General features: G+C 42.1%; 1 protein-coding gene across 1 annotated transcript in view; it reads right to left on the bottom strand.

Moving 5' to 3' along the window:
- The window catches only part of NAV3 (neuron navigator 3), a 406,649-nt gene that overhangs the window by 48,069 nt on the left and 333,787 nt on the right, over window positions 1-24,793 (bottom strand). Inside the window, exons 17-20 of the mRNA XM_056847749.1 lie at window positions 17,852-17,893; window positions 15,594-15,751; window positions 13,459-13,647; window positions 1,744-1,796 (exon numbers count right to left, since the gene is read on the bottom strand). Coding sequence (XP_056703727.1) covers window positions 1,744-1,796; window positions 13,459-13,647; window positions 15,594-15,751; window positions 17,852-17,893 — 442 coding nt within the window. The remainder of the gene's footprint in view (window positions 1-1,743; window positions 1,797-13,458; window positions 13,648-15,593; window positions 15,752-17,851; window positions 17,894-24,793) is intronic.

The following is a 24,793-nucleotide window of genomic DNA, read 5'->3' as shown; positions in this document are numbered from 1 at the left end:
AGCGGCCGGAAAGGGGGACAGTGAGGGGTCAAGTACAGAAGTCTCTAAAAGGTCTATTCTCTGCTGCTAATTTAGTACAATGATGATGTGGATAATTCGTTAACACTTGGCCTATTTGCCAAAAAAGTTGTCATTACCTGATTCTGTGCGTGATTCAGTGAACGCTTGAAAGATACTGAGATCTTGAATGGCAGGGTTTACATTAGTATGTGGTATTGCTATGTTAATGCCTATAACATCACTGAGAGAGGGATATTAATCAAGTGGCATGAATCAAATGAATTTTGGAAGTTCTCTCTTGTACTTTAAAAATTATATTTTCGCATCTGCCAATTCAATTGAGTTACCAATTGACATCAGAATCTGAATGATAGAAATCATGGCATACCCATAGAACAACCAGGGTTCTCTGCTCAGAAAGCTCCAAATTATGTATCAAATAAATGTGAATTCAGTGCCAGAATATGTTGTGCTAAATTACACAAACAGATTTTTTGAGTTATGTACAGTTTAAACATCGTTTAATTCTTCAGAAACATCTGCAGGTAAGGTAAAATAATACATGGATATTACATTATTGTGATGCGAGACCTATAATCCAAAACAAAATATATGCATACATTCATTGTATACACATACATTATTAATTCACATGCTTTATTGTGAAAAAGCTGTTTGAGTTTTTATCAAATTGGGTATTTTAACTGGGGGAGATTGACAGTACATGGGCAAGTGATAATCAACAGCAGCTAAGCTTGCTAAAACGTATGTCATAAATTACTGTCCCTGCACATTTCTAGAAGACCATGGCTATGCTTTACACAACAATGAAAGCAGGGAGAACCATGCACCTCATTCTATGTGCACAAATAAGACTTGTGAGCCTTGAAAAGTTGCAGCCTGCACCACACCGACCTTCAGCAATGAAAACCAGTTTGTCACAAAATGTAATGTTATATGGTAATTTTAATATGGCAATTTTATATGGTAAATTTATATTATTACATACATTTAATAAAAATATTGGCTGGCTTAATAGGGTTTGAACTTTGCCCTACCTTGGTTTTTCAAGTGCATAATGAATTTTTTGTTAGTCTGGAATTGCAACATATTTATCATACAGTAAATAAAAGCCAGAATTTAATTTTATTTCCTAAATTCAGAATAAAAAAGCAGTCTTCCCTCTTGTATTCTGCAAAACAAATCTACCTAATATTTCGTATTAAAGTTAATAATCTCCAAGAGGCATTTGGTACTGCCTGCTTTCCCAAAAATCATTTTTAAACCAAATTGCACCTCCAAAGCAATGCTGCAATTGAGAGTAATCTCTCACACATTAGCAAGTCTCTATCAACAGTGCAAAAAAATAAAAAAGCAATCCACCAAGTGGCCAATTACTTCTACTAGCTCTGAAAGTGTCCAAATGCCAGAGATGAGAAAACGAGGCAACACAGCAAAGCACAACAGCTCTGAACTGCAAGCAAGAAGAATTGCCCCTTGAGTAGATTTTGTTCATTTCAGCTTTCAAGGGAAAACACAAAAGATTTTACAGATAACTAAATCCAACTGTAGTAGGCCACTGTGAATTGTATTTCAAAAAAGACGTAGAAAATGTTGACATCAAACAGCCCCATTTTTTCACGGAGCAATTTTTGTGCAACTTTAATCTAGTTTTGTGCAACTAGATTTCCATGGGTTATACAAGTATTATATAATAATCTCTTATACACATTCAACACTTACTGTGGAGTAGAGAGAAGAAGTGCTGGAAACTAGTGATAATGAAGACCCGTGTACTAAAAGAGAGGGGGGGGAGAGAGAGGGGCAAATAAAATTATTACAATATACTGGTGAGTTATTCCTTGTCAAGAACAATAACTGAACATCTCTTTTCAAATGAGAACAATCTTCTGCAATGAGGAGTGATTATAAACACTATCTATTTAGAAACCCACACAGTTAATCCGTGTAGGATTTAAAATGATATTTCTTTACTGAGTAATATTTGTCCAGAGAGATTTTCACAATTCACTGACTTTTTTGTGACCTAGCAAAAAGCAATAATAAGCCTTGCTTCTGCAGCAAAACAATACCTGAATGCCACCTTTTGGCAAATGTGGGGCTTCTAGAATGCTTTGGAGAATTTATATCATTATTACAAGTTGTGTGTCTTTCTCAGGATATTATCAATTTACTTATTACATTTTAATCCATAATCCCAAGGACCTGGGTGATACCTAAAAGCTCCAGCCCTGGAGATGGCACCCATAACAGAGACTCACTGAACTGTTTGAAACATTGCTGCCTGCACCTTAATAGCCTGCGGCTCTGGGCTAGCTCTCCCCAGTTTTGTACAAGCCAGACTTTCCAGGGACAAGAGGCCGGATCACCTCTGCAGAACCAGCAGAACAATTGCCATGATCCCTGATTGCCTCTTGATCCAAAAGCCTGAGCCAAAGAGAAGCCATTATTGCAAGGCGAGAGTATCACGTAGCCCTTCTCTGCATATTCCCCCCCTCTCTCTTCCTGTATCTTGTGGGAAAACATCCTCAGCTATCTACATTAAAGGATTCCCCCTGCCGCCTCCCTGGAATGTGAAGTTTTACAACCTCCGATTTGGTCAAACGTGAAGGACCATCTCAGGATGTATAAATCAAGGATGCCAGCTTAGTAAACAAATTACTACCTCACCCTATCTCTGACCCTAAAGTCTTTTTAATCTCTTTTTGTTGTTGAAAGGAGCCATCTGGAGAATCTCACTCCCCCCCCACCCCCAGAAAAGGGTATATTTTGCCCTACCCAACAAGGCTCAGTGCAGATCTTCCCCCTTCACTCTCTGCCCTGTCTCCCTCATGTGTTAAGTTCCATACACCCCTCCCTCCCCCCCCCACCCCGCTGTATTCTGTCTACCTCTATGCCACGGATTTTGGAACATCTCCACCTCTAGAGATTGGTAAAGTATCCTAATTAATAACTCCCTCAATATCTCTTACTTACCTCCTTTATCTTTATTCCTATTTTCTTGTACGTGTGTTATTTGTAACATTGAATGAATGAATATATATATATATATAAACCTTTTAATTTGGAATTCCTGAGTCTGTCTTTATTTGGGGAGTCACTGAGAAAAACCCTCGTAGACATAGGGCGATCCTGGCTTAATAAATACATAGTTACCGATTGCTCGAGCTAATTCCCCATCCAAAGAGCAATTTTGGTAACAGTTTATTGGTGGAGAATGCGGGCAGCCCCTGCACTTGTGAATGCCTTGTGAAGTCGACGCACAAGCATTTCCATGGCAGACGTAAGGGGAAGTCTCGGTGACTCTCTGAATCTTGACTGAATGCATCACCTGAACAAAATTGTCATATTAAAATAACAAAGTGTGTGTGTAAACTGTGTGTTTGGCTCTAGAGAGCACTATCTTGTGGGTTGGCTTCCCTCCCCATCTGGAAAACTCTCTGTAGGGGAGCCCTTTTGAGATTCTTTGTGTAACCAGTCCCTCTCTTCTTGAGATTTCTCTGTGGTGTGCTTACTTTCCAGCCACCACCAGAGCTGAGTAACTGAATCTTTTTGTGAAACTGAATCTTTTTGTGAAACTGAATCTTTTTGTGAACCTGATTGTGAAACTGAATCTTTTTTGTGAACCTGAATTTTTTTGAGTAACTGCATATTTGAATATTGAGTACCTGAAAACTTGCGATCTGGACGCAGATCATAGCCGGGGTGAGCTCAAGCCCCCCCCAAACAGGAGTGGCGGCACTGGCTGTCTGCTACTGAGTGAAACTGAAAGATTGGCCGGGAGCGAGGTGCCCCCCCCCCAATCCAAGAGCAACTGCAAAGTCTGAGCAACAGGAGCCAGGGGCGAGGTGCACTGGAATCCTAAAAAAAAAAAAAAAAAAGGAGCGACAGCGCTGGCTGTCTGCTACTGAGTAAATGATAGGATGGGCTCGAGAGCGAGGTGCGTCGAGGCCCCAATCCAAGAGCAACTGAGATTGGAAAGTCTGGAGTGGAATGCACAGAATTTCCAATAGAGAACCCTGGAGGGGAGTATCCCCTTGAAACAATATGGGTTGTGTAGTCTGGCTGCAGCAGACTGCACTAGCCTGCCTTAAGCAATGGACCCTGGGTTAAAACCACCCCCAGAGCAATAAAAGAGTGCTTGCAAAAATATCTAATTAGGAATTGTAGCAATTATAGCTCAACTTGAATCCCTGAACTTTTCTTCCACGCTGGGCTGCACCCCCACAGCCAGTGATTAATAATCCAAGGAGCCCGGATCGACTCAAACCCCTCCCTTGATGTGGACTATGGAACGTTTTCCCCCGCCACCCTGAAATACCCACAGGTGGCGTTTCAATCCCAAGAGTGCAGGTCCGGCTCAAACCCATTCCCTGGGTCTCCACTGGGAAACCTTTTTATTTTGCCTTACCAAAATCAACCCGAGCGACCCCACCTTCCACCTCTCTCCGCGCTGGGCTGCACCCCAACAGCCAGCGATTAAAAATCCAGAGAGCCCTGATCGACTCCAACCCCTCCCTTGCTGTGAAACATTTTTGTCCCCGCTGCCTTGAAACACCCACAAGTGGCGCTTTTATCCCAAGAGTGCAGATCAGGCTCAAACCCATTCCCCTGGTTCTCTACTGAGAAACGGATTTCTTTTGCCTCACCAGGATCAGCCAGAGCGATCCACCCTTTCCCCCAGAGCTATAGTTTTCATCATGGCAGGAAAATTGAACAGTGACCCCAGCCTAAGCAAACTAAAGAGATGGCTGATAAAATTGTCATGGTGATCCTTCAAGGCACAATATCGGCAAACGCGACCCTGTTGGATCCCAGGCAACTAATACTGGACTAATGAAGGATAGGAGTGATTTGTCCCACACTCCTTGAAACACAGAAGGAATTAAATCAAGTGAAAGGAGCAATGAAAGCTGCCTTGAGCAGGATCACCTCACTTCAGCAAGAACTAGACCATTCTAGGGCCACAATCCAGTATTTACAAGAGCAAATCATGGCCCAAGACAAGAGCAGAAACTCTGCTGCACCTTCCCAAATGAAGGAACAGCGGAAGATCCCATGGGATTGTAGCAAGGCAAAACTGCCTCTGCTCATTCCCTCAAGTGACAAAGGAAACTATCGGCTTCCTCCCCCGCGGAGGAAAGCTAGCTATAAACGCAGCGACCTGCCTACCCCCGCCTTGGGAGCGGCAAGACACGAAGGAAAATTGCAGTAACTTCATAATCAAAATCCAACATTGTGATTTGGTTCAATACAAAGGAAAAATGCCGTTTCAAGACTCTGTCTGAAAATTACCATGCAATGTGCATCTCTCCCCCCCCTTTTTCCATCTCTTTTGATCCTATGGGCTTTTCCCATGCAATGTGCATCTCTTCTTGCCATGCAATCTGCCCCACCTCTTTCCCCCTTTTGAGTGAATGTGTGTGTGCGCGCATCCCCACCCCCCTCTCTCTTTTCTAAACTTCATTCTGTACTATTCCTAGTCAACTGAACGAACATGGAAAAAGCCTCCTCAGTGCAGGAAGGGAAATGGTTAAAGAAGTGTGTGCCTAGTTTTAACTATGTAATGAAAGAACTAAAATCTCTGCAACTCAATGTTAAGATGTATAGCCTCTTCGGCAACGAAAGAGTTAACAAGTCAAGCTGTATTGCCATGGGGGAGCCGATCTGGTAGGGAAGATCCCTGCAAAGCTCTCTCACTGTTCTTTAAATTATAGCAGAGCCTCCCTGGCTCAGGGAAGTGTGTCTGAACCATAAAGAGTACCAAATAACTTGTTTCCCTTTGCAGGAAACAATGACATGTCTCTGTATCTCTCATCACCTTTGTGATGGTTTTAAGTAAAGATTTTTACCGGGGCTTGTTTCTTGAGAAAGGTATGGCCAGCCTTTCCCGAGAATATCATCAACCCCCGTCCACCTCTCCAAAATAAAGGCGGTTTTCGCACAATTTGGCAAAGAGGAAAATGAAGTGAAATTACATGTGTATATGTGCCCCCCCCCCCCCCGCTCTTGTCTGCTTCATATTGAAACTTGTATGTGTGTGTGTGTGTGTCTACCCCACGGTACCAGGGGAAGGCACTGGAATGAGATATTTTGTGAGTGTATTGAATGAAGTGAATATGGAGTGTCTATGTCATTGCGCAATGAAAGTCTTTTTTTTATTATTGTCTTTATGTGAATATATGTGTGGACCGGGGTAATGTATAAAATGTGATGTGTTCTCCAGCCAGTTAGGAATATGTGACCCAGTGAAGAGTCAGTGTGAGTGCATCAGAGCAAAGGTTTCCTTGTTTGTTTGTTTTTACCCTATGGAATGAATGAGGGAAGGGACAGCTTAGTACGCTTTGCTTCCCCCCCCCCTTTTCTTTTTCAGCTCCACACTCAATATTTTCTGGGTCTTGTAGTCATTTATTGTGGTGGAAAAAGGAATGGTAAAAGTATGTAGAAAGACAGGATTTTTATAGAAAGTGATGGTTGATGGCATGGCATCTAGTGTGAGGCTGCTACTCATAACAGATGCCTGTTAAGGTGTGTTTTCGTAAATGGAAGGTTTTGAAGGTATGGAAATGAAAGGATTTGACAGAGGTGTCTATGTGTTTCAGAGGGGCTGCACTGAACTGATGCAGCAGTGGAAGGAAACTTTCCCCACAAAATAATGGTCACAGCCCAAGATTGTAATATTATATGTAAACAATGGTCTTGCCCATCCCAAGATTGTATTGTTATTTGTATGTATAAAACGCTTAAAAGCAGTCCTGTCCCATTTAAATCAATGTTCAGGACTTGCATTGTACTTTTCCAAGCAGCACTTTGCACATGCCCCAGTGCTGCAACAATAGCCCCATTTATATACTCCTTTCATCTGATTGCATCAGAAGAAAGGAAGGGGGGAGAGAAGGACACCCGGTCCAGTCCGGTCCATTTTTGTTTGTTTTTTATCTGAAAACTTTTAAAGGAAAGGGAGATATGACCCACTTTTTATTTCTTTTGGACTTTGAATTTGAGGGATTTTTTTTTTAAGTTCCTGAATAATACCTGATCATTTGCAATGGATCCATTTTAATCATTGTGCCTTCTAAGAATCCAGCCTAAGTTTGTGATTTAGTTTATATGATTTTGGCCTTCTTCCATTTTTTCTGAATTTTATTTTTGAGGAGTTTTAAATGCTTCAACCTAGCTCTTTCATTCCCCTTGCGGCATGCCAACAAACATGGCTATCAGGGATATGAAAGGGGGGAGCCCCCCCCACTTGAAGGGTCTCTTCCCCCTCCCTTCTTCTTGAAATGCAGATTGCCTGGTATTCATTAACAATCTGGCCTTCTGTTTTCCCTCCCTCCTGAAAGCCATGCCAACCAGCCAGGAAACCGGGAAGAGAGGCAATGCACTACCAACTTTTTTGTTTTGTGTGCAGTGTTTTAACTTTCTCTCCACCTTAATGAGTTTTTTTTCTGTTTTGCGTCAAGGAGCAGTTGTCCTTGGAACGATCCTCCAACCACTAATGTGTATAAGTTCCATCCCTAAATATACAGGTCTCTGCTATCGGTCACTGGTGGAACTCCCTGCTGTGTGCTCCCCCCCATAATCACCTCCCAGGCAGGAGACTCCTGACCTGAAGCAATGCTACTTCAGCCCACCTGCGGGGAGAAAGGAGGAGAGTCACAAGGAGCTTGCTGTAGGGGCATACTTAGGAAATGAATCCCTGTCTCAAAACAAACATTGCACCATTGACAATGCTATTGGGTATATATGAGTCATTCAGTCCCAGGTTACTATGATGTATGTATTAATGCAAGGATGTGATTGGTTCAGATGGGACCCTGCGCTGACATTTGAAACCCAGGGCTCCCCCTTGTGCCAACCTCCCGTGTAAGGAACACACACACCCCCAACCAAAACATTGGGTATCCAGACAACTGCCAACTACCGCTTCCACTAGCAATGTTCTTGCACTGTCCTTTCTCACAAGGACTCATTAACAAATTGACTTAACCCTTTCCAGTACTTATAGTCCTATGATTTCTTGTTATTTTGTAGGCACAGATGCTTAGGTTTCCCTGCAAACAGCCATGCTGATAGCTTTAGTATACTAATCCAGATTGCACTGGTATCCTACATCCATTACTTGTCTGTACCTGCTTCACCTTCCAAGGTTTTATATTAGTTCAATGCCTAGACTTAATGGTTTAGTAATGTTTACAAACTTGCCAAGTTTTATGTATGTTAGCATTAGGATTTTTCTGAAACAGTTGATTGCCCAAGATGGAAAGATTAAGATAACAACCTATCTCAGCCACTGCATTGATGGAATAGATTTTAGATATTTATATGTGTAGTCTCTTTTATTGGGTATAAACCTGAATGTTATGATTTGATCCCATTGGATATATATGTGTGTGCAAGCTGCCATTCTTCCTTTACCTATGCTTTCACACATCTATGAGTTTTGGGTAGATGGATGCAAAAATGGCCCAGCAAAATGATAGTCACCTACCAGGCTACACGGCTCTCCTAAAAGCAATATAGAGACCTGTGTAACCCCTAGGCTTGCTCTTAAGTTTTTATTATTTTCTATTTTTGACTTTCCAAGGTGGGGACAACATTTGGCATCCCCTAGACAAAAATTAAAGGGAGGGACTGAGGGACCCCCCTTCCCCCCTCTAAAAAGGTCCTGCCCTTGGACAGTCAATCTCTTTTTGCACCTGAAAATGTGTTTTTGCTTCTTCATGTGTCAATTCCCTGACACCTGCTTTTGCCCTGAAAACCAGTAAGGCACCCATCATGCTCCAGCATTTGAAGATCTGCATGTGCCAGGCCCTCTGGGGCACGGGATTTTGCACCAATTTCTCTTTTGTATAAGGATATAAATGTGTATGAGAAAGCTCGCTTTTGTGTTAGCCTTGCAGCCCGCTCTATTTCCAGCTCACTGTGAACCAATTAGCCCCTTCCACAGTCTTCCGGGTATACATCCAAGCAAGAAACATGAACAGCCGTAAAAGAGCTGTAATTTATGGAATTGTTTCAGCAATGTTATTATTATTATTTTTTGTAACCAAAAAGTGAAAGTGATACTGAGCCTCTAAGCACCTGGAGCCCTGCAAGCTCTCCATCATCAGCCTGCAGCGAAGACCTAGTTAAGCTAATTAACCCTCTCCTTGCTATAGATATGAGCTCATGAAGTGCTCTAAGGGGGGGTGCTTTCCTATTTCCTACATTGTAACTTAATTGCGATGCCAGCGGAAACTTTCCTTTCCTACTAACTGTAACCTTGTAAAGAAGACTGACAGTTTTTTTTCTCTGCAAACTGCAACATCCAGAGTTTTTTTCTGTACAGTTTTCTATGTATTGTAAATAGCAGATAGCCAATTTAGTTACTCTCTCTCCTTCTTGTTATCTTTAAACTAGTTAGAAAATCAACAAGTGTAAATAATTGTACATATATATCTATACCTCCTAGCACATCTCTATTCAATGTATCTACTTCTCACGAGTAGTAACAGCAAAACCAATATAGCACCCAGGTGTTTCCAATTCCCGTGGCTGTCACCCTTTTTAATCTGGCCCGTTTTTAGCTTAGATTGCAAAATGGCTCCTACACTTCCCTTTGATTTATACATCTCCTGGGTCTCCAATCAACACTACAAGCAAGTTCCAGCGACTCCAAGTTCCTGTGTTCCAGTCCGTTCCTGTTTCTAACCCGCTGCCTCCTGTTTCCAGCATTCCTGCTTCAGAGCTCCTGTTATCCTGCCTCCAGCAGTTCCTAAGATCCAGTTTTTGTGGTGGCTCCGTCACGAAGTTCTGGAGCCACCAAAGGGGGGAATTGATACCTAAAAGCTCCAGCCCTGGAGATGGCACCCATAACAGAGACTCACTGAACTGTTTGAAACATTGCTGCCTGCACCTTAATAGCCTGCGGCTCTGGGCTAGCTCTCCCCAGTTTTGTACAAGCCAGACTTTCCAGGGACAAGAGGCCGGATCACCTCTGCAGAACCAGCAGAACAATTGCCATGATCCCTGATTGCCTCTTGATCCAAAAGCCTGAGCCAAAGAGAAGCCATTATTGCAAGGCGAGAGTATCACGTAGCCCTTCTCTGCATATTCCCCCCCTCTCTCTTCCTGTATCTTGTGGGAAAACATCCTCAGCTATCTACATTAAAGGATTCCCCCTGCCGCCTCCCTGGAATGTGAAGTTTTACAACCTCCGATTTGGTCAAACGTGAAGGACCATCTCAGGATGTATAAATCAAGGATGCCAGCTTAGTAAACAAATTACCACCTCACCCTATCTCTGACCCTAAAGTCTTTTTAATCTCTTTTTGTTGTTGAAAGGAGCCATCTGGAGAATCTCACTCCCCCCCCACCCCCAGAAAAGGGTATATTTTGCCCTACCCAACAAGGCTCAGTGCAGATCTTCCCCCTTCACTCTCTGCCCTGTCTCCCTCGTGTGTTAAGTTCCATACACCCCTCCCTCCCCCCCCACCCCGCTGTATTCTGTCTACCTCTATGCCACGGATTTTGGAACATCTCCACCTCTAGAGATTGGTAAAGTATCCTAATTAATAACTCCCTCAATATCTCTTACTTACCTCCTTTATCTTTATTCCTATTTTCTTGTACGTGTGTTATTTGTAACATTGAATGAATGAATATATATATATATAAACCTTTTAATTTGGAATTCCTGAGTCTGTCTTTATTTGGGGAGTCACTGAGAAAAACCCTCGTAGACATAGGGCGATCCTGGCTTAATAAATACATAGTTACCGATTGCTCGAGCTAATTCCCCATCCAAAGAGCAATTTTGGTAACATGGGGACAATGAATTTAGTGCCTGTGAAAGTATGCTAGGGTAAAGTTTGTTTGTCCCTCTCCCCATGCATTCAATTTTTTGAATGCAGAATTCGAAGGAGTGAGATAGGACAGGAACAAACAAAAGTGAAATCAGCCATGTGTTAATGGCCAGTGACTTCCAGAGATCAGCCACTAAGATTCATAGTACAGCAGGGATTTGAATCTGATTCTTCCTTATCTATACCCAAATAGCCACGGCACCATTCTGGAAAACTAGATTAGAACAGCTTTGTTGTTTTTCCAGCCAGCTTGTCAAGGAGATACTGGTCATCTTAGGCTGACAAAGTCCAATTGTTATATTTAATTATTTCAAGGAAAAAAGTGTTTTATCTCAGAATCATCCCTTATTTCAGTACAGCTCCATCGTACTCCACTGTTCAGTCATACCAGCTCTACATTATTCCCATACTTTTGCAACTTTGATATCCCTATCCAAGGATGACTGGCCAAGGCCAGCTTAGCTTGAAACATTAAATGCTATAATCCTCTGGGACTACTGCGAGTGCCAGAACATGGGCCTGTTCAGCTTGGACTGCTGCCAGGCCTAGATAGAAAACAAAGTTAAGAAAATTTGTGTGTGAAGCCAGGCAATGTGGGAGAGCTTAACCAGGCAAGTAGCCAGGATCCCTGGCAGGCTGATGAAAGTGAAAACCTGGGAGAGCTTCAGTAACAGAATAACCAGGGTGGCCTGGGCCATCATCCCTGGCAGAAACATAAACAGCTGTGAAGGGCTGTCTCAGCTGTAGTAAGTAGGTAAAGCTTATGTGCAACTCTTGGAGCTTAATGCAAAAGGAGGCCATTTGAGCACTCATTTTAGGAGAGAGCCCCCCCAATCTATAGATACAATATTATTATATTCATGTTATTGTAGCAATAAAACAGATTGATTGAATTACGCCACGTTTCAACTGCCCTCATTTTTTAAAAGCTGTGCTTATGGAAGGGCAAACAAAAACCATTACAGGCTTCCAAACAGAAATGATAAGCCATTAAGGCATTTTCCTTCCTTTTCCTCTGGAACAACCATTTTGCAGAAAAGTTGACACATGGTGGTCACACAGGCCTGCACATCTAGCTTAAAAACACTTTTGTATCTAGATATTCAGATACTCATTCAAGCCCAATTCTATTTGTTATTATTGTTTATCTCATTTGAATCTCACAGTATCATATATGGCCCTCAATTATATAGGGAGCCAGTGTGGTGTAGTGGTTAAGAGCGGTGGTTTGGAGCAGTGGAGTCTGATCTGGAGAACTGGGTTTGATTCCCCACTCCTCCACATGAGCGGCGGAGGCTAATCTGGTGAACTTAATTTGTTTCCCCACTCCTCCACAAAAAGCCAGCTGGTTGACCTTGGGCTAGTCACAGCTCTCTCAGCCCCACCTACCTCACAGGGTGTCTGTTGTGGGGAAGGGAAGGTGATTGCAAGCTGGTTTGATTCTCCCTTATGTGGTAGAGAAAGTCAGCATATAAAAACCAACTCTTCTTCATCATCTTCATTATATCCCCAGGGTGTAATTTCCTCCAGGTCGCTGAGTAAGGTTTTCTACTGAGCAGGGTTTTGAACTCAGATCTTCCCATTATAACACTCTGCAGTAGGGTTGCCAGGTCACTGTTCGCCACCGGCAGGAGGTTTTTGGGGTGGAGCCTGAGGAGGGCAGGGTTTGGGAGGGGAGGGACTTCAATGCCATAAAGCCCAATTGCCAAAGCGGCCATTTTCTCCAGGTGAACTGCTCTTTACCAGCTGGAGATCAATTGTAATAACAGGAGGTCTCCAGCTAGTACCTGGAGGTTAGGAAAACAGCATAGGAGAATATGTTTACAAGAGTAGCAAAAATCTTATTGAGTGCTTAGACATAAATGAAAAAACAATAATGGAATACATAAACATGAACTACTCAACTACTGATATATACAATGTATACAAAGTATGTATGATGCAGTCTCTATGCAACAGAAGTCTTCTTGGTGTATATTCTTCTTGATATTGAGAAGTTATTAAAATAATCCAATAAATGGTATATAATCAGAGTAAGGAAGCCTTCGAGGAACCAGTGAACTAACCTGATGATGTATTAGGCAGAGAATTAATATGGAAACATAAAAGTTGATTGGATTTGGGGCTGAAGAAAAGACTGAAACGGCCGTCCCCCCATCTTTTCCCATTAATTGTGTTATTGGGATTACTCTGATTATATACCATTTATTGGATTATTTTAATAACTTCTCAATATCAAGAAGAATATACACCAAGAAGACTTCTGTTGCACAGAGACTGCATCATACATACTTTGTATATATTGTATATATCAGTAGTTGAGTAGTTCATGTTTATGTATTCCATTATTGTTTTGTCATTTATGTCTAAGCACTCAATAAGATTTTTGCTACTCTTGTAAACATATTCTCCTGTGCTGTTTTCCTAACCTATTCGGTACAGGCACGGAGGTGCCCCTTTCTTTTGACTAGTACCTGGAGGTTGGCAACCCTACTCTGGAGTCCAACACAGCAGCTTTGGGTCCATATTGGAGAGAAAGGCAGGGTATAAAAGAATTAAACCTGTTATGCCTAATATAACTCCCACTTACCTTCTTCCATGCTATCTCTGAAGGAACCAGAATGACTAATTGCACGCGGTCTGTCCTCTAAGGATGTGGCACTACCACACAGCTGGGAATCATCATAGAGATCAAAAGAAGAATCTTGAGCAGGAATGCTGTTTGACCTCATCATAGTGGGCCCAGGAAGTTTAAATTGAGATAAATTGGTTGGACTCACTGCAAAATATAAAACATAACATTTGAGCCCCACTGTCTTTCACTCTATGGAAAAACACATACTGTAGTAGAACAACAAAGACATTTGATTTTTTATTAAAAGAAACACACTTTGGGGAATTCATGTGTGTATGTTGGCTTTATTTTTGTGACCTTATTACCCAGGCAGTTTGGATTATATATATTTATTAACAGTAGATCATACCTAAAAGATGCTTAATGGTTCCAGTATTATTATTTCTGTCTTTGGTGATATTCTGTTTTACAGGTTTGTGAATGGAGATACTTTAGCTAAGTTTACAAACATATACCCATGCATCTTTCTCCGTTACTGCTATATTTTTATGCATGTACAATCATACTAACTGGATACTTGCTCTTATGTATGGGGGCTTCATCAAAAAGAAAAATAGCAGCTCTCTCTCTTGTTTTGGCTTCCAAGAATCTTAGAAGGACTGCACAGGTCTTGGCAGTCAGCATGAGGGAGCCAAGGAAAACAGGATTTATCTGTCCCCTTCTTAGACTGATGGGTCAAATAGTTTGAACTGATGTGGTAGAGCACGATGTCTCCAACAGTTTTTCTTATGTGCCTAAAATAAAAATATCTGAAAGAGCATTGTTCTGACAGTCATCTAACTCCATAGGAAAATGGCCTACAGAGAAAGAAACAAGGCAGAGATCTGCTTGAAATAACAAACTTTGTCTGGTCATCACAGTGGAGAAAACTAATCCATGAACCCACATGGATCCTTTTAATCAAAGAAAACAAGAATTTTGAAAGGAACTGAAAGTGAGAAACATCTGTGCTATGACTGTTAAAAGCTAATGGCATAGTAACTGTGTCCAAGGTTACCATCTTAATTATCCTTGCCTAAAAATAACATACATTGAAATAAATAAGATTCACTTCTGAGTAAATAGTTTGAGGACTTGAGCAGGTAATAACAAAGAATTGCAGATGTGTTTATATATTTAAAAATTCAGACATATATACATCATAATTCAAGGATTTTTCTGTTAATGAAATGCTACTTAGTTGCCCACAAACTACTCTCTGGTAACCACAGAGTAACACTATATCAGTATAACCCGGCTTATGAGTGCCCACCAAACAGGCACTACCCCGAGCCAGATTTCTTTAGTATGGAATAGTAATATATTCATTTTATTTTTGATAAAATAACAAACATAATCTTGTGGAAGAATGTTTTAATATAGTTAATTTAAAATACTGAAAATTAAACAATACATTTCAGTGTAGTTACACATAAGTTAAGGATGTATGAAGGGCTAGAGCTTAACTTGGTTAAACGGTCTTCTGTTAAGTTTTAAATTGGTCCTCTGGTTTTAAATTTGGTTTTACATTTAACGGATTACCCCTTTTCTCAGTGGCGAAGTCCCACATAGCTTATCAGACTGGCTTTAGGATAAGGAACTATTAAAGGGACAGCTTCGGGTGGGTAGCTGTGTTGGGCAGCTGTAGAAGATCAAGGTTCCAGTCCAGTAGCACCTTAAAGACCAACAAAATTTCCAGGGTATAAGCTTTCGAGTGTCAAAGTTTTCTTGATCAGAGATATGGAAACTTTAACTCTCAAAAGCTTATACCCTGGAAATCTTGTTGGTCTTTAAAGTGTTAGAGTGACAGTCGCCTTGGGAAGTCTCAATAGCATTTTGATTGTATAAATGGGACAGCCTGGTATTACATTTAGTTTTAAATTTTCTTTCTTTCTTTCTTTCTTTCTTTCTTTCTTTCTTTCTTTCTTTCTTTCTTTCTTTCTTTTCACCACAAAACAAATGTGAGATATGATGGCAGGACAGTACAGAAAATAATGAGTTGACAACAGCCCAGACTGAGTTCACAAATCACGGTAATTCTAAACTAGGCAAGTGAGGTCCAATCACAGTTATAATTATACATTCAAAAAGCAAATGATTTCTTTTGCTACCTAAGTTTGAAAAGTATTTCCCAGTGGCAGATGAAGACATGGCTGAAGGAGACACCAGGGGAGACTGGTTTCCAGTGTCTTGGAGTCCTCCAGTGGAATGGGATCGTAACCACTCTTTCCCTTCCTCCTGACTGGCCTGCCGAGAGGATGGGGTATACCTGAAAAACACCACAGCTAGTATACTTAAGCCCCCCCACAGCAAAAGACCAAAACATGAACAAGACTTAACCAAAACATATACTGCTTGATAGCAATAATAATAATAATAATAATAATAATAATAATAATAATAATAATAATAATAATAATAATATAATTGTTCCAAATCATTGAGTTGGATTCTGAGGTTTGTGTCCCCCAAAGAACACACAAGAAAAAACAATCTGCATATGATGATAAATTAGACAAAGGAAACTGTCAAGCTGTTTAGAAAGGACTTTAAAACCAAGCACATGAAAAAGACATAGGGGAAAAATAGAGTTTCAAGCACATCAACAGGTGGAAGAATGAAAAACTGGTAGAGAAGTGAGGTGAGTGACCGGTCTGCACATGACATCTCATAGAGGAACACAAATACACTGAAAGCAGCAGAAACAGAGAAGCAGCTGTGAAAGAAGAGACTCATTTGTTAATGACAATCTGACAGGACGGAGGACGGAGTCTGTCTCTCTGCATGGTCCTTTGGTATTCTGTCCTACCCTGCAAAATGGATAGATTGAAGGGACCGGGGCGGAGGGGGGGGGATACTCACTTGTACAGAAATGTGTTTGCCAGAACAAAATCTTTGGAAATCAAAATCTCCCTCTGACTTCGGATTTGGCCGCCCAATGCAGCAGTGTACTGCAGCCTGCAGGCTAGACTCAGTGGCAGGGACAGAGAAAGGCAAATTCTTGAATGGATTAAAATGGCAAGTTAGCATGTGCAGGAATTTCAGATAGTTCAGGTTTCAACCCAGAGCTTTGTGAGTCAATGTATAGGCCAGCTTCATTCAGCATTTATTTTACAAGCCTAAAAATATGCCTGTGGTCCAAAATTTCAAAAACACATGCAAGACTTCCCTTGCCAGGTATTGCTGCTGAGGTTCCTTGAGTGCATGGGGGACCTTCCCTTGCTACTGCAAAGTCTGAGACTTCATTACTTGCATATACAGGGCTAGACGATTTTTTGATACCCTTTGGTAACAGTCCTTCAACAGGCATTAATGGGGAGTTTTGCCACATTAGATTCAGAATTCTACCTTACTATCTTCCAACTTATTATCTACTATCTACTATCTAATATTTGTTTTTAACAAAAATGGGTTGTAGGGACAATATTAACTTCAATGATTTCACTGTGTGTAAAAGGACCCCGCTGTAACAATATTGGAGACTTTCTTACTAAGTCTTAACATTTGACTGCTAAGAAAGCTACCATTTGGGGGATCAGATTTTTTTTACAGAGCCTTAGAGACAAAGATATGCAAGATCTAAAGTGGAATCCAGGGGTTGCAACATTAACCACAAGTATTTCTTTCCAGGGAAGGCAGCCCTCTTAAAACCCATGTACAGGAGCTTGCTATTAATATTTATTTTCCTTCAGTGGTACTAGCAGGTGCACACTACGCCACAATTTCAACAGGATGGGGAGAAAGATTAAAACTGCTGACTGCAAAAACACCAAGCCCTCTCTCTTTTCTGTCTGAAAATATCCCTGATGACAGCAATAAGATGATAGCCAACACAGAATGAGTCTAAAGCTGGAAGCTTTACAGATAACACTGATCAGAATAAGCGGGGAAGTTGTACAGAAATCAGTCTAGCAGTGAACCAGGAATAAGAAAAGGAGAAGATAAACTTCTGAGAAGAGCTTCCAAAGTGACATCAAAGTAAATGCAGTCGTTCCTTTCTCAGCTGAAACATCTGATGAATTTGAAGACACCTGAAAAGTGTTTCAAAAAGACTAGTAAAAAATTGTCTGGGGAGTTTTGCACAATTCCAGATGTCACTGAAGTCAGGTAAAATACCTGAGAATTTTTAAAGGAATTGTCTCTCAATAATGAAAGAAGGCACAGTTATCTCGGGAGTACTCAGAGTGCAGATTGCAATTGTTATTCCAGCGATCCGCACTGCCAGAATAGAAGGAAAAGTCCCAGTGTTAAAAGTGTATTGAAATAGAAATAGAAGTTCTGTTAGTTGTTCAATAAACAGGATACAGAGCAACAAAAAGTTACAGAACAACAGAGAAACAGCCGTCATGCTGAATAAAACATTATATACCTTAATCCCTTTTTTGGTAGTGTATTTCTGTCAAGCTGCATGCTGTTAAAACAAAGAAGACCCCTAAGGACATACAGTAAAAGAGAATGTATTATTCATTTTTCATTTGATTTTTAGACCATCCTTCCTCAATAGTATATATGGCTCTCCTTCTTTTTATCCATCCGATAACCCTGTGTTATGCTTAGAGAGGTGAGTAGCCGAAGGTCACTGGATGAGCTTCAGAACTGGGATTTGAACCTGAGCTACTCTAATCCTAGGCAACCCAGCAAACCATACTCAGAAAGTTTCAGAAGTATAATTCTAAAGGTGTTTTTGCATCACAAAGGTCATTTGGAATAATTTCAATGTATTCTTTCTGGGAAAACTCTAATCCAGGACTGCAAGAGTTGTCTGGTTTCATACATACTTTTTTTGGGGGGGGGGGTGTCCAGAGATCCTACGTTTTTGCAAAAGAAAACCAACTACTTACTTACAAGGCTACTTCATCGTATTCCTATTCTTACCCCTGATGTCTGTGGAGTTTGGACTTTAAATTCTTTGAGAGCACCTGTAGACCATGAGTGAGCACAAGCCTTCTAGTTCATTCCTATGAAAATCTGGGTTACTTTATTCTAGCATCAAAAATATTTTTCCAGGGGCTACGTGGTAAATCACACTCACAGGAATACCTGCAGAAGATTTTGTGTCTGACCTGTATTTGAATTGTCTTGAAGTATGAATGTGAACATATCTGGAAAAGGCTAGACTGCTAACATATCATTTCATCCAAATGGTAGCAGCATAATCTAGAATGTCTGACCTTTGTTCAAAGAAACAATGATCTCAAAAGATAGTTTAAGCTAGTCGCAGGAAACCAGGGTTGCCAGGCCATACCTGGAAGAGACAAAAGGTAGCTAATAGGAATTACCCAAAACTCTTGAGTTTTCCCCAGAAGTGATGTAGCAGTACAGACAATGCCAGCTTTAAAAATGTATATCTATCCTGCCTCTGCTCCGAGTGGTGGTGGGCAAAAAGGGTTGCTGGCAAGAAGTCTGGCATGGCTGGCAAAAGCCTTGAGCCTCAAGGGAGGGAAAGGCACTTTTGTTGGAACCTTGTGCCTTTAAGAGAAACGAGCAGCTTCAGGCATTGCTGCAATATGGAAGCCAGCTAGAATGCTCCTCTGCTTAAATGATAGAGATATTAAGCTTCTAAGGAAGAATCCTTCAGGATCTCAGAACAGGATCACCACACGCTCTGACTCTGGTCAATTTCACTCAAGCATGGACGCGACTGACTTCATATAAAAAAAGATTTATATGAAAAGGGACTTTTTGTACCGGACTCCCTTTTTGCCATCCAGTGCTGAGGCTGTTTAAGATTACTCCTTCTTAATGTTAACTTAGTAAGGAGATACTGTGATTCTCTGGTACTCACCTTGATGTTACATTGCTGGCACTTGCAGACTGTGCATACATCTGCTGTTTACTGTGCACACATGTATTATTACAGTTTCTTGTTACAATAGTACTATTGGCCACCGTGTTTTTGTTTTTCCTCTGCCCGGTGTCCAGGCAACAACTGGCTTATGCCTCGGGAGGAAGGAGCAAGCAGGTTGAGGCTGAAGTTGTTATTGTTTGGGGTATTCCAGAGAAGGGGAGAGCCTAAAGGAGGCACCACATTCGTTTGATCCTTTGGCAATTAAGGGGGCAGTGGGAGAGGAGGGACAGCAGCTTAGATGGGCTGCCTCCTCCCCCAACAGCCTCCGGGGCGCACTGGCTGGCATACACTTGGGGGAGGCCGAGCATCGCTGCAGGTCAGGAGGAGCTTGTGCGCAGGCCACCTTTGCCATATTTAAGTCAAGGGACTCCAGAGGGAGAGGGAGAACCAGGAGTGGTGCGTCAAACCTCTCTAGCTGGCAGCTCCCAAGAGGTTTGGTGCTGTGTGTAGCTGTTGTTTGGGCTGAGCCTCCCACCAACCGAAGCCAAGGCTTGGAGCATACGGCCCTTTAGACCAGGGGATATCCTGCTAATATGCACAGCCTAATGGGAGTAGACCTGCATGTGGTCCTATCCCTTACCTCACCGGGTTCTAACACCGACATGCAAAATGCATTAATCGCTTGCATGGAAGCCCAGCAGATAAGTAGCAAACCCACCAATTACATGGCACTGCACCTCCTGGTGGAAGCCTGTGCCATACTGTCCTGATCCTTGAAGGCCAAATGTACTGCCCTAGGCCATGAAGGGGGCACAGAGATATACATCACGAGGGCAGAACTGGCTTCCCTGATTGCAGGAGGCACCCCACTCACCCCTCGGAGCTCAAACCTTGGGCCAAATTGAATGGTCAGTCCCTGCCCTGAGGGAACTGACCACTGGTTTGCCAATCCCCTTCAAAGGAGGGGTAGCCACCCACCTGGGACATCTTCCTTGACAGGGTACAAGAGGCTCGACTCCAGTGAATCCAACTCACACAGGAACCAAGGTCCTTAGCTGATAGAAGCTAGCCCACGGGATCCCCAGCTGGGATACTTCTCACTGTTTCTGACAGACACTAGGTCCAGGGAACCGCTCCGGATCCTTATTTGTGGACACAGCATCATTCATTGGGCTCATGCTTGAGCAACAGAATTGGGTTCAGACACTCACTTGGGTCTCTGGAGAGACAGCATGGGTCTCTGGAGAGACAGCGCACATCACCTGGTTGGGGAAAGAGGGAATGTGCTGATTCCACCTAATACAGGAGGTAACTCAGCATCTGTTGACTATCCCATGGCCCCACATTATGGGCATTCATCTGGGAGAAAATGATATAGAGAAGGTCCCAGAGGACACCCTCTTTCACCAGGCTTGTGCCAAATCAGAAGCCTTAATGGTATTGTTCCTGAGAGCCCTATTCATTTGGTCTGAATGGCTGCAGAAGTGCAGATGGCAGGGAATCTCAGACCTTCAGGTAGCAGAAGCCACTTGGGCTTGCCTAGACCAGCACCTGCTGAGAAAGGTTGGGACATGTGGGAAGGGAGCAGCCCCACATCCCATGATCAAGAGTTGGTTCCCTCATGTCTACTGCCCTGATGGGGTTCATCTGTCCCCATGGCTTATTTGTGTCAAGCTCGTAGGCCCCAATGCCAGGCATAGTAGCAGAACCGGGAGGCCCTCTTGCTGGATTTGATCAGCTGGTTTTGTTGTGTATTTGTTGTGCTCCATTCTTTGATTCCAACAGGATGCCAGCCATGTCTAGGGACATTGCCTGGAGGGCCCATCTCAATGCCTCCCTGAACAAGCAATAAGACCCCAGAGTCTGTGGTTGCATACTCTTTGAATGCAGAGATCAGCCACCAACTACATGGGCTGGAAGGTGCATCCTTTGAGGAGGAGACTACTACTTGGAAGCCTGTATGTATTGTACAAGCCAGCATGGTTAAAAACAGGGAGGAAAGGCATCAGCTACTTATAAATTGAATAAAATAAATAAAAAGAAAGAAAGAAAGAAAGAAAGAAAGAAAGAAAGAAAGAAAGAAAGAAAGAAAGAAAGAAAGAAAGAAAGAAAGAAAGAAAGAAAGAAAGAAAGAAAGAAAGAAAGAAAGAAAGAAAGAAAGAAAGAAAGCACTCCTTAGGGTTCAGGCTGGGGCCCTTTTCAACCATTCATGGCATGGCCTCCTGGGAGCTATGTGCCACCCCAGCACATAAAAGGTATCACTGTATACCCAGGGCAATTGGCAGACCACCTTGACAGGTGGCCTGGCAGTTTCTCTGTGATGCCTGGCCCCATGGCAAAGGAAGGGCAATTTCACGGCCTTCTGGGATGGCTTCCTGGGCTTTGAAGAGCGGGAGTTACTGAAGAGGTGCCCACTCCCAAAGGTGGAAGCTGGGCTTCCTACTTTGAAAATATTGGCATGGGATGCCATGTGCACAAACTCTGAGGCCTGTAGCCAGAATTCCTGGCCCTGCTGTGTGGGATCACTCTCACTTTCCAGGGGGGACGCAGCACAGAAGAAGGTTCTCAAAAAGGAGAGGCACCACCCAGGCAGCCAACCCTGGAACACTATGCCTCGAGGCTCCCTTTCCTCAATAGCATCTGGCCAGTGGTCACAGACATCCATACCTACTGGTGGCCACTGTGAGCTGCCAGACAACATTTTCCTGCCTCCTTCTGGGTCCGCTCCATGCAGGAAGGGAAATGGTGGATACTGAGATTGGTGACAACACTATTAATACTAGTTGCCTCTTTTAGCATTCTTGAGTCCATTGTAATTAAAGTGTTTATTGTTTGTTTGTTTGTTTGTTTTAAATTTTGCTTCTACCTAAGTCCGGCTGCATGGAAATTAAAATTATGTGGACAGCCACCCCATTTTTTGATTGGCATCTATTGCATCCATGACATCAAAAATCTCAGGGGAAAAAAGAGGATTTGCTAGTATCATTAAAAATAGGCCAGTAGCATGGGATTCCTTCAAACAGTTTTCTGTGCAGAAAAGGCATCGGAGCAGTGTGAAATACCCTGACAAAGTACTATATTTTATTTCTTGTTTGTTTTAATGCAAGCCTGCACTTATGACCCACCAAGCTGCATGCAGCCCACCAGCCGTACATTGTGGCCAAAGAAGTGCCCAATGACCCCTTGGGTCACAAATAAAACAAACCCGCTTAAATGTTTTCAAATTATATACAGCATGGGAATTTACATGGCCAGGATCATTATATCCAAACTGTTCTGATAGATTAGGAAAGATTTTTTTTGTAAACTCATCCATTTCTCATGTAACTACTCCTGCAGAGAAAACAGTTCTCAGATCATCAAACCAGAACAAATTAAAGGCTCTGAAGTGCTGCTGATACTGATGTGATTTAAATGGGCTTACTGTTTTGGGATTTGGGTCCTATGTTTTATTCCCAAAAGCACCTTCTTATCCATATCCATATTTTCACAGGAAATGTGAACCAGAATTGAGTAAAAGTGGACTCATTTTAATGTATATTCACGGAGTACACCAAGGAAGGACTGAGCAGAAGATGGCTCCCTTTGTTTGGTCTACAGTAACTGGTGGAAACTTCAGAATTTTCTCTCTTACACATTTTTTATAATTCTATGTGTTTAGCAGAAAAGAACTACAATTTCCCCAGTTCTGATCTTTTATTGTTACAGGTGTCTGCTCTGTGTCACATTCTAGTCTTCCCTAATGTTTCTTTCACTAAATGGATTTCTAAAATTGACCAGAAGATCCTCTTCTCAAGCCCTGCTTTCTATGCCCCTATCTAAAGAGGAGAGGTGGGTGGCAACTAAAGACAGGGGTTTTCAGTGGAGGGCCCCTCATGTCTGGTAGACTCGCCTGGCATCTGCCTTACTTTCCTGGAGGTTCCAGGCCGATACATTTCTCTTCACAAACACTTCTAACTAAGGGGTTTCTTTGTAGTTACTTTATGGTATTCTCCTAGCTTGAGGACTGTTTTATTTCACACTACTCATGAAGAACTTTTACGCCCTGATTTTTTAAATGGAATGACTTGTTTTTATTGCTATGGTTTATTGATCTGTTCTTATATATTTATTCTACTGGCTCGACTTGTTTTATTGACTTGTTTTACTGTGTGATTTGTTTTACTGTCCTGATTTTTTAAAAATTGTTTTAGTAGTAAGTCATCTCACAGAAGTGTGGAGAGACGGTGTACAAATTCCCTAAACAAACAAACAAATGAATGAATGAATAATTTAAGTCAAATTAAATCAGGAAATGTAGCATGTTTTATGCTTGCTGCCAATTTCAGCTCATTTGCACCTTACACTCTACCCTCACCACATTACTGATTCACTTGTGCATTGATGAAGTACTGTCCCCAAACAGCAAACTCGATGTGATTGTACGTATGACTAAATGTTGTTTCTTTATGTGTGGCGTTTTACCACACATGGTGCACATGTGCTCTTGCACACAAAAAGAATCTTGATTCAACTGTACATACAATCATTTCTGCTTTGCAGTATTTTATCAGTTCTTGGTGCACAATCAGTCATGCTATGGAGTGGGAAAGACTATAAAAAACCGATTGCAAGGTGTGGCAAAACACATATGTGCAATTTGGAAATATAAATTGAACAATGGGAATGTCCTAATTTATCAGTGGGAATGTCCTACATTTATCATAGCCAATCCCATGCACAGAAGGAAAAGAAGGCTTAGAAGCTCTATATTTCTTTATCCAAATGACCTGGAGATAAGGGAGAGTCTTTGATTTACTGCCTGGCTGCTGTGGTAAAATGGTGAACAAGTTGAAACTGAATCCTGACAAGATGGTAATGCTGGTTGGGAAGGCTGAGGACCTGAAGGAAATGGTGCTTCCCGTATTTGATGGAATGTCCAGCTGACCTTTGCGAACTCTGTTAAGAGCCTAGGAGCTATTCTGGACCCAGTACTACTGTTGGAGAAGCAAGTTAATTCAACGGCAAAATATGTTATCTAGCACCTTCATTTAGCCTGGAAGATGGCTCCCTGCCTTGACGTGGCTGATTTGCCCATACGGATCCATGCCACAGTGACCTCAAAACTTGGCTATTGTAATGCATTCTGCATGCATTTGCCCTCAGAAACTCCAGTTGGTACAGACTGCCTCAGCTCTGTTACTATTGGAAGTGAGGCGGCATTCATGTATTGCACCCATTCTGCAGTCGGTTCATTGGCTATATACTGGGTTCAATTCAAGGTACTTGTTATTGTACAAAGCCCTGCAAGGCCTTGGGCCCACATCTGCCAGGACACCTCTCTTGCTCTGCTCTGCTCCAACAGCCTCACTCGTTTGAGCAAAGCCTTCTGTATGGGCCACTATGCCAACAGCTAAGAAGAAGCATTGGTTTTTATATGCTGACTTTCTCTACCACTTCAGGGAGAATCAAACCGGCTTACAATCTCCTTCCCTTCCCCTCCTTACAACAGATACCCTGTGAGGTAGGTGGGGCTGAGTGAGC

Source organism: Euleptes europaea, chromosome 3, assembly GCF_029931775.1.
Source record: "Euleptes europaea isolate rEulEur1 chromosome 3, rEulEur1.hap1, whole genome shotgun sequence".
In the NCBI taxonomy this organism is placed as follows: Eukaryota; Metazoa; Chordata; class Lepidosauria; order Squamata; family Sphaerodactylidae; genus Euleptes; species Euleptes europaea.
This window is presented reverse-complemented; position numbering and strand designations above follow the sequence as displayed.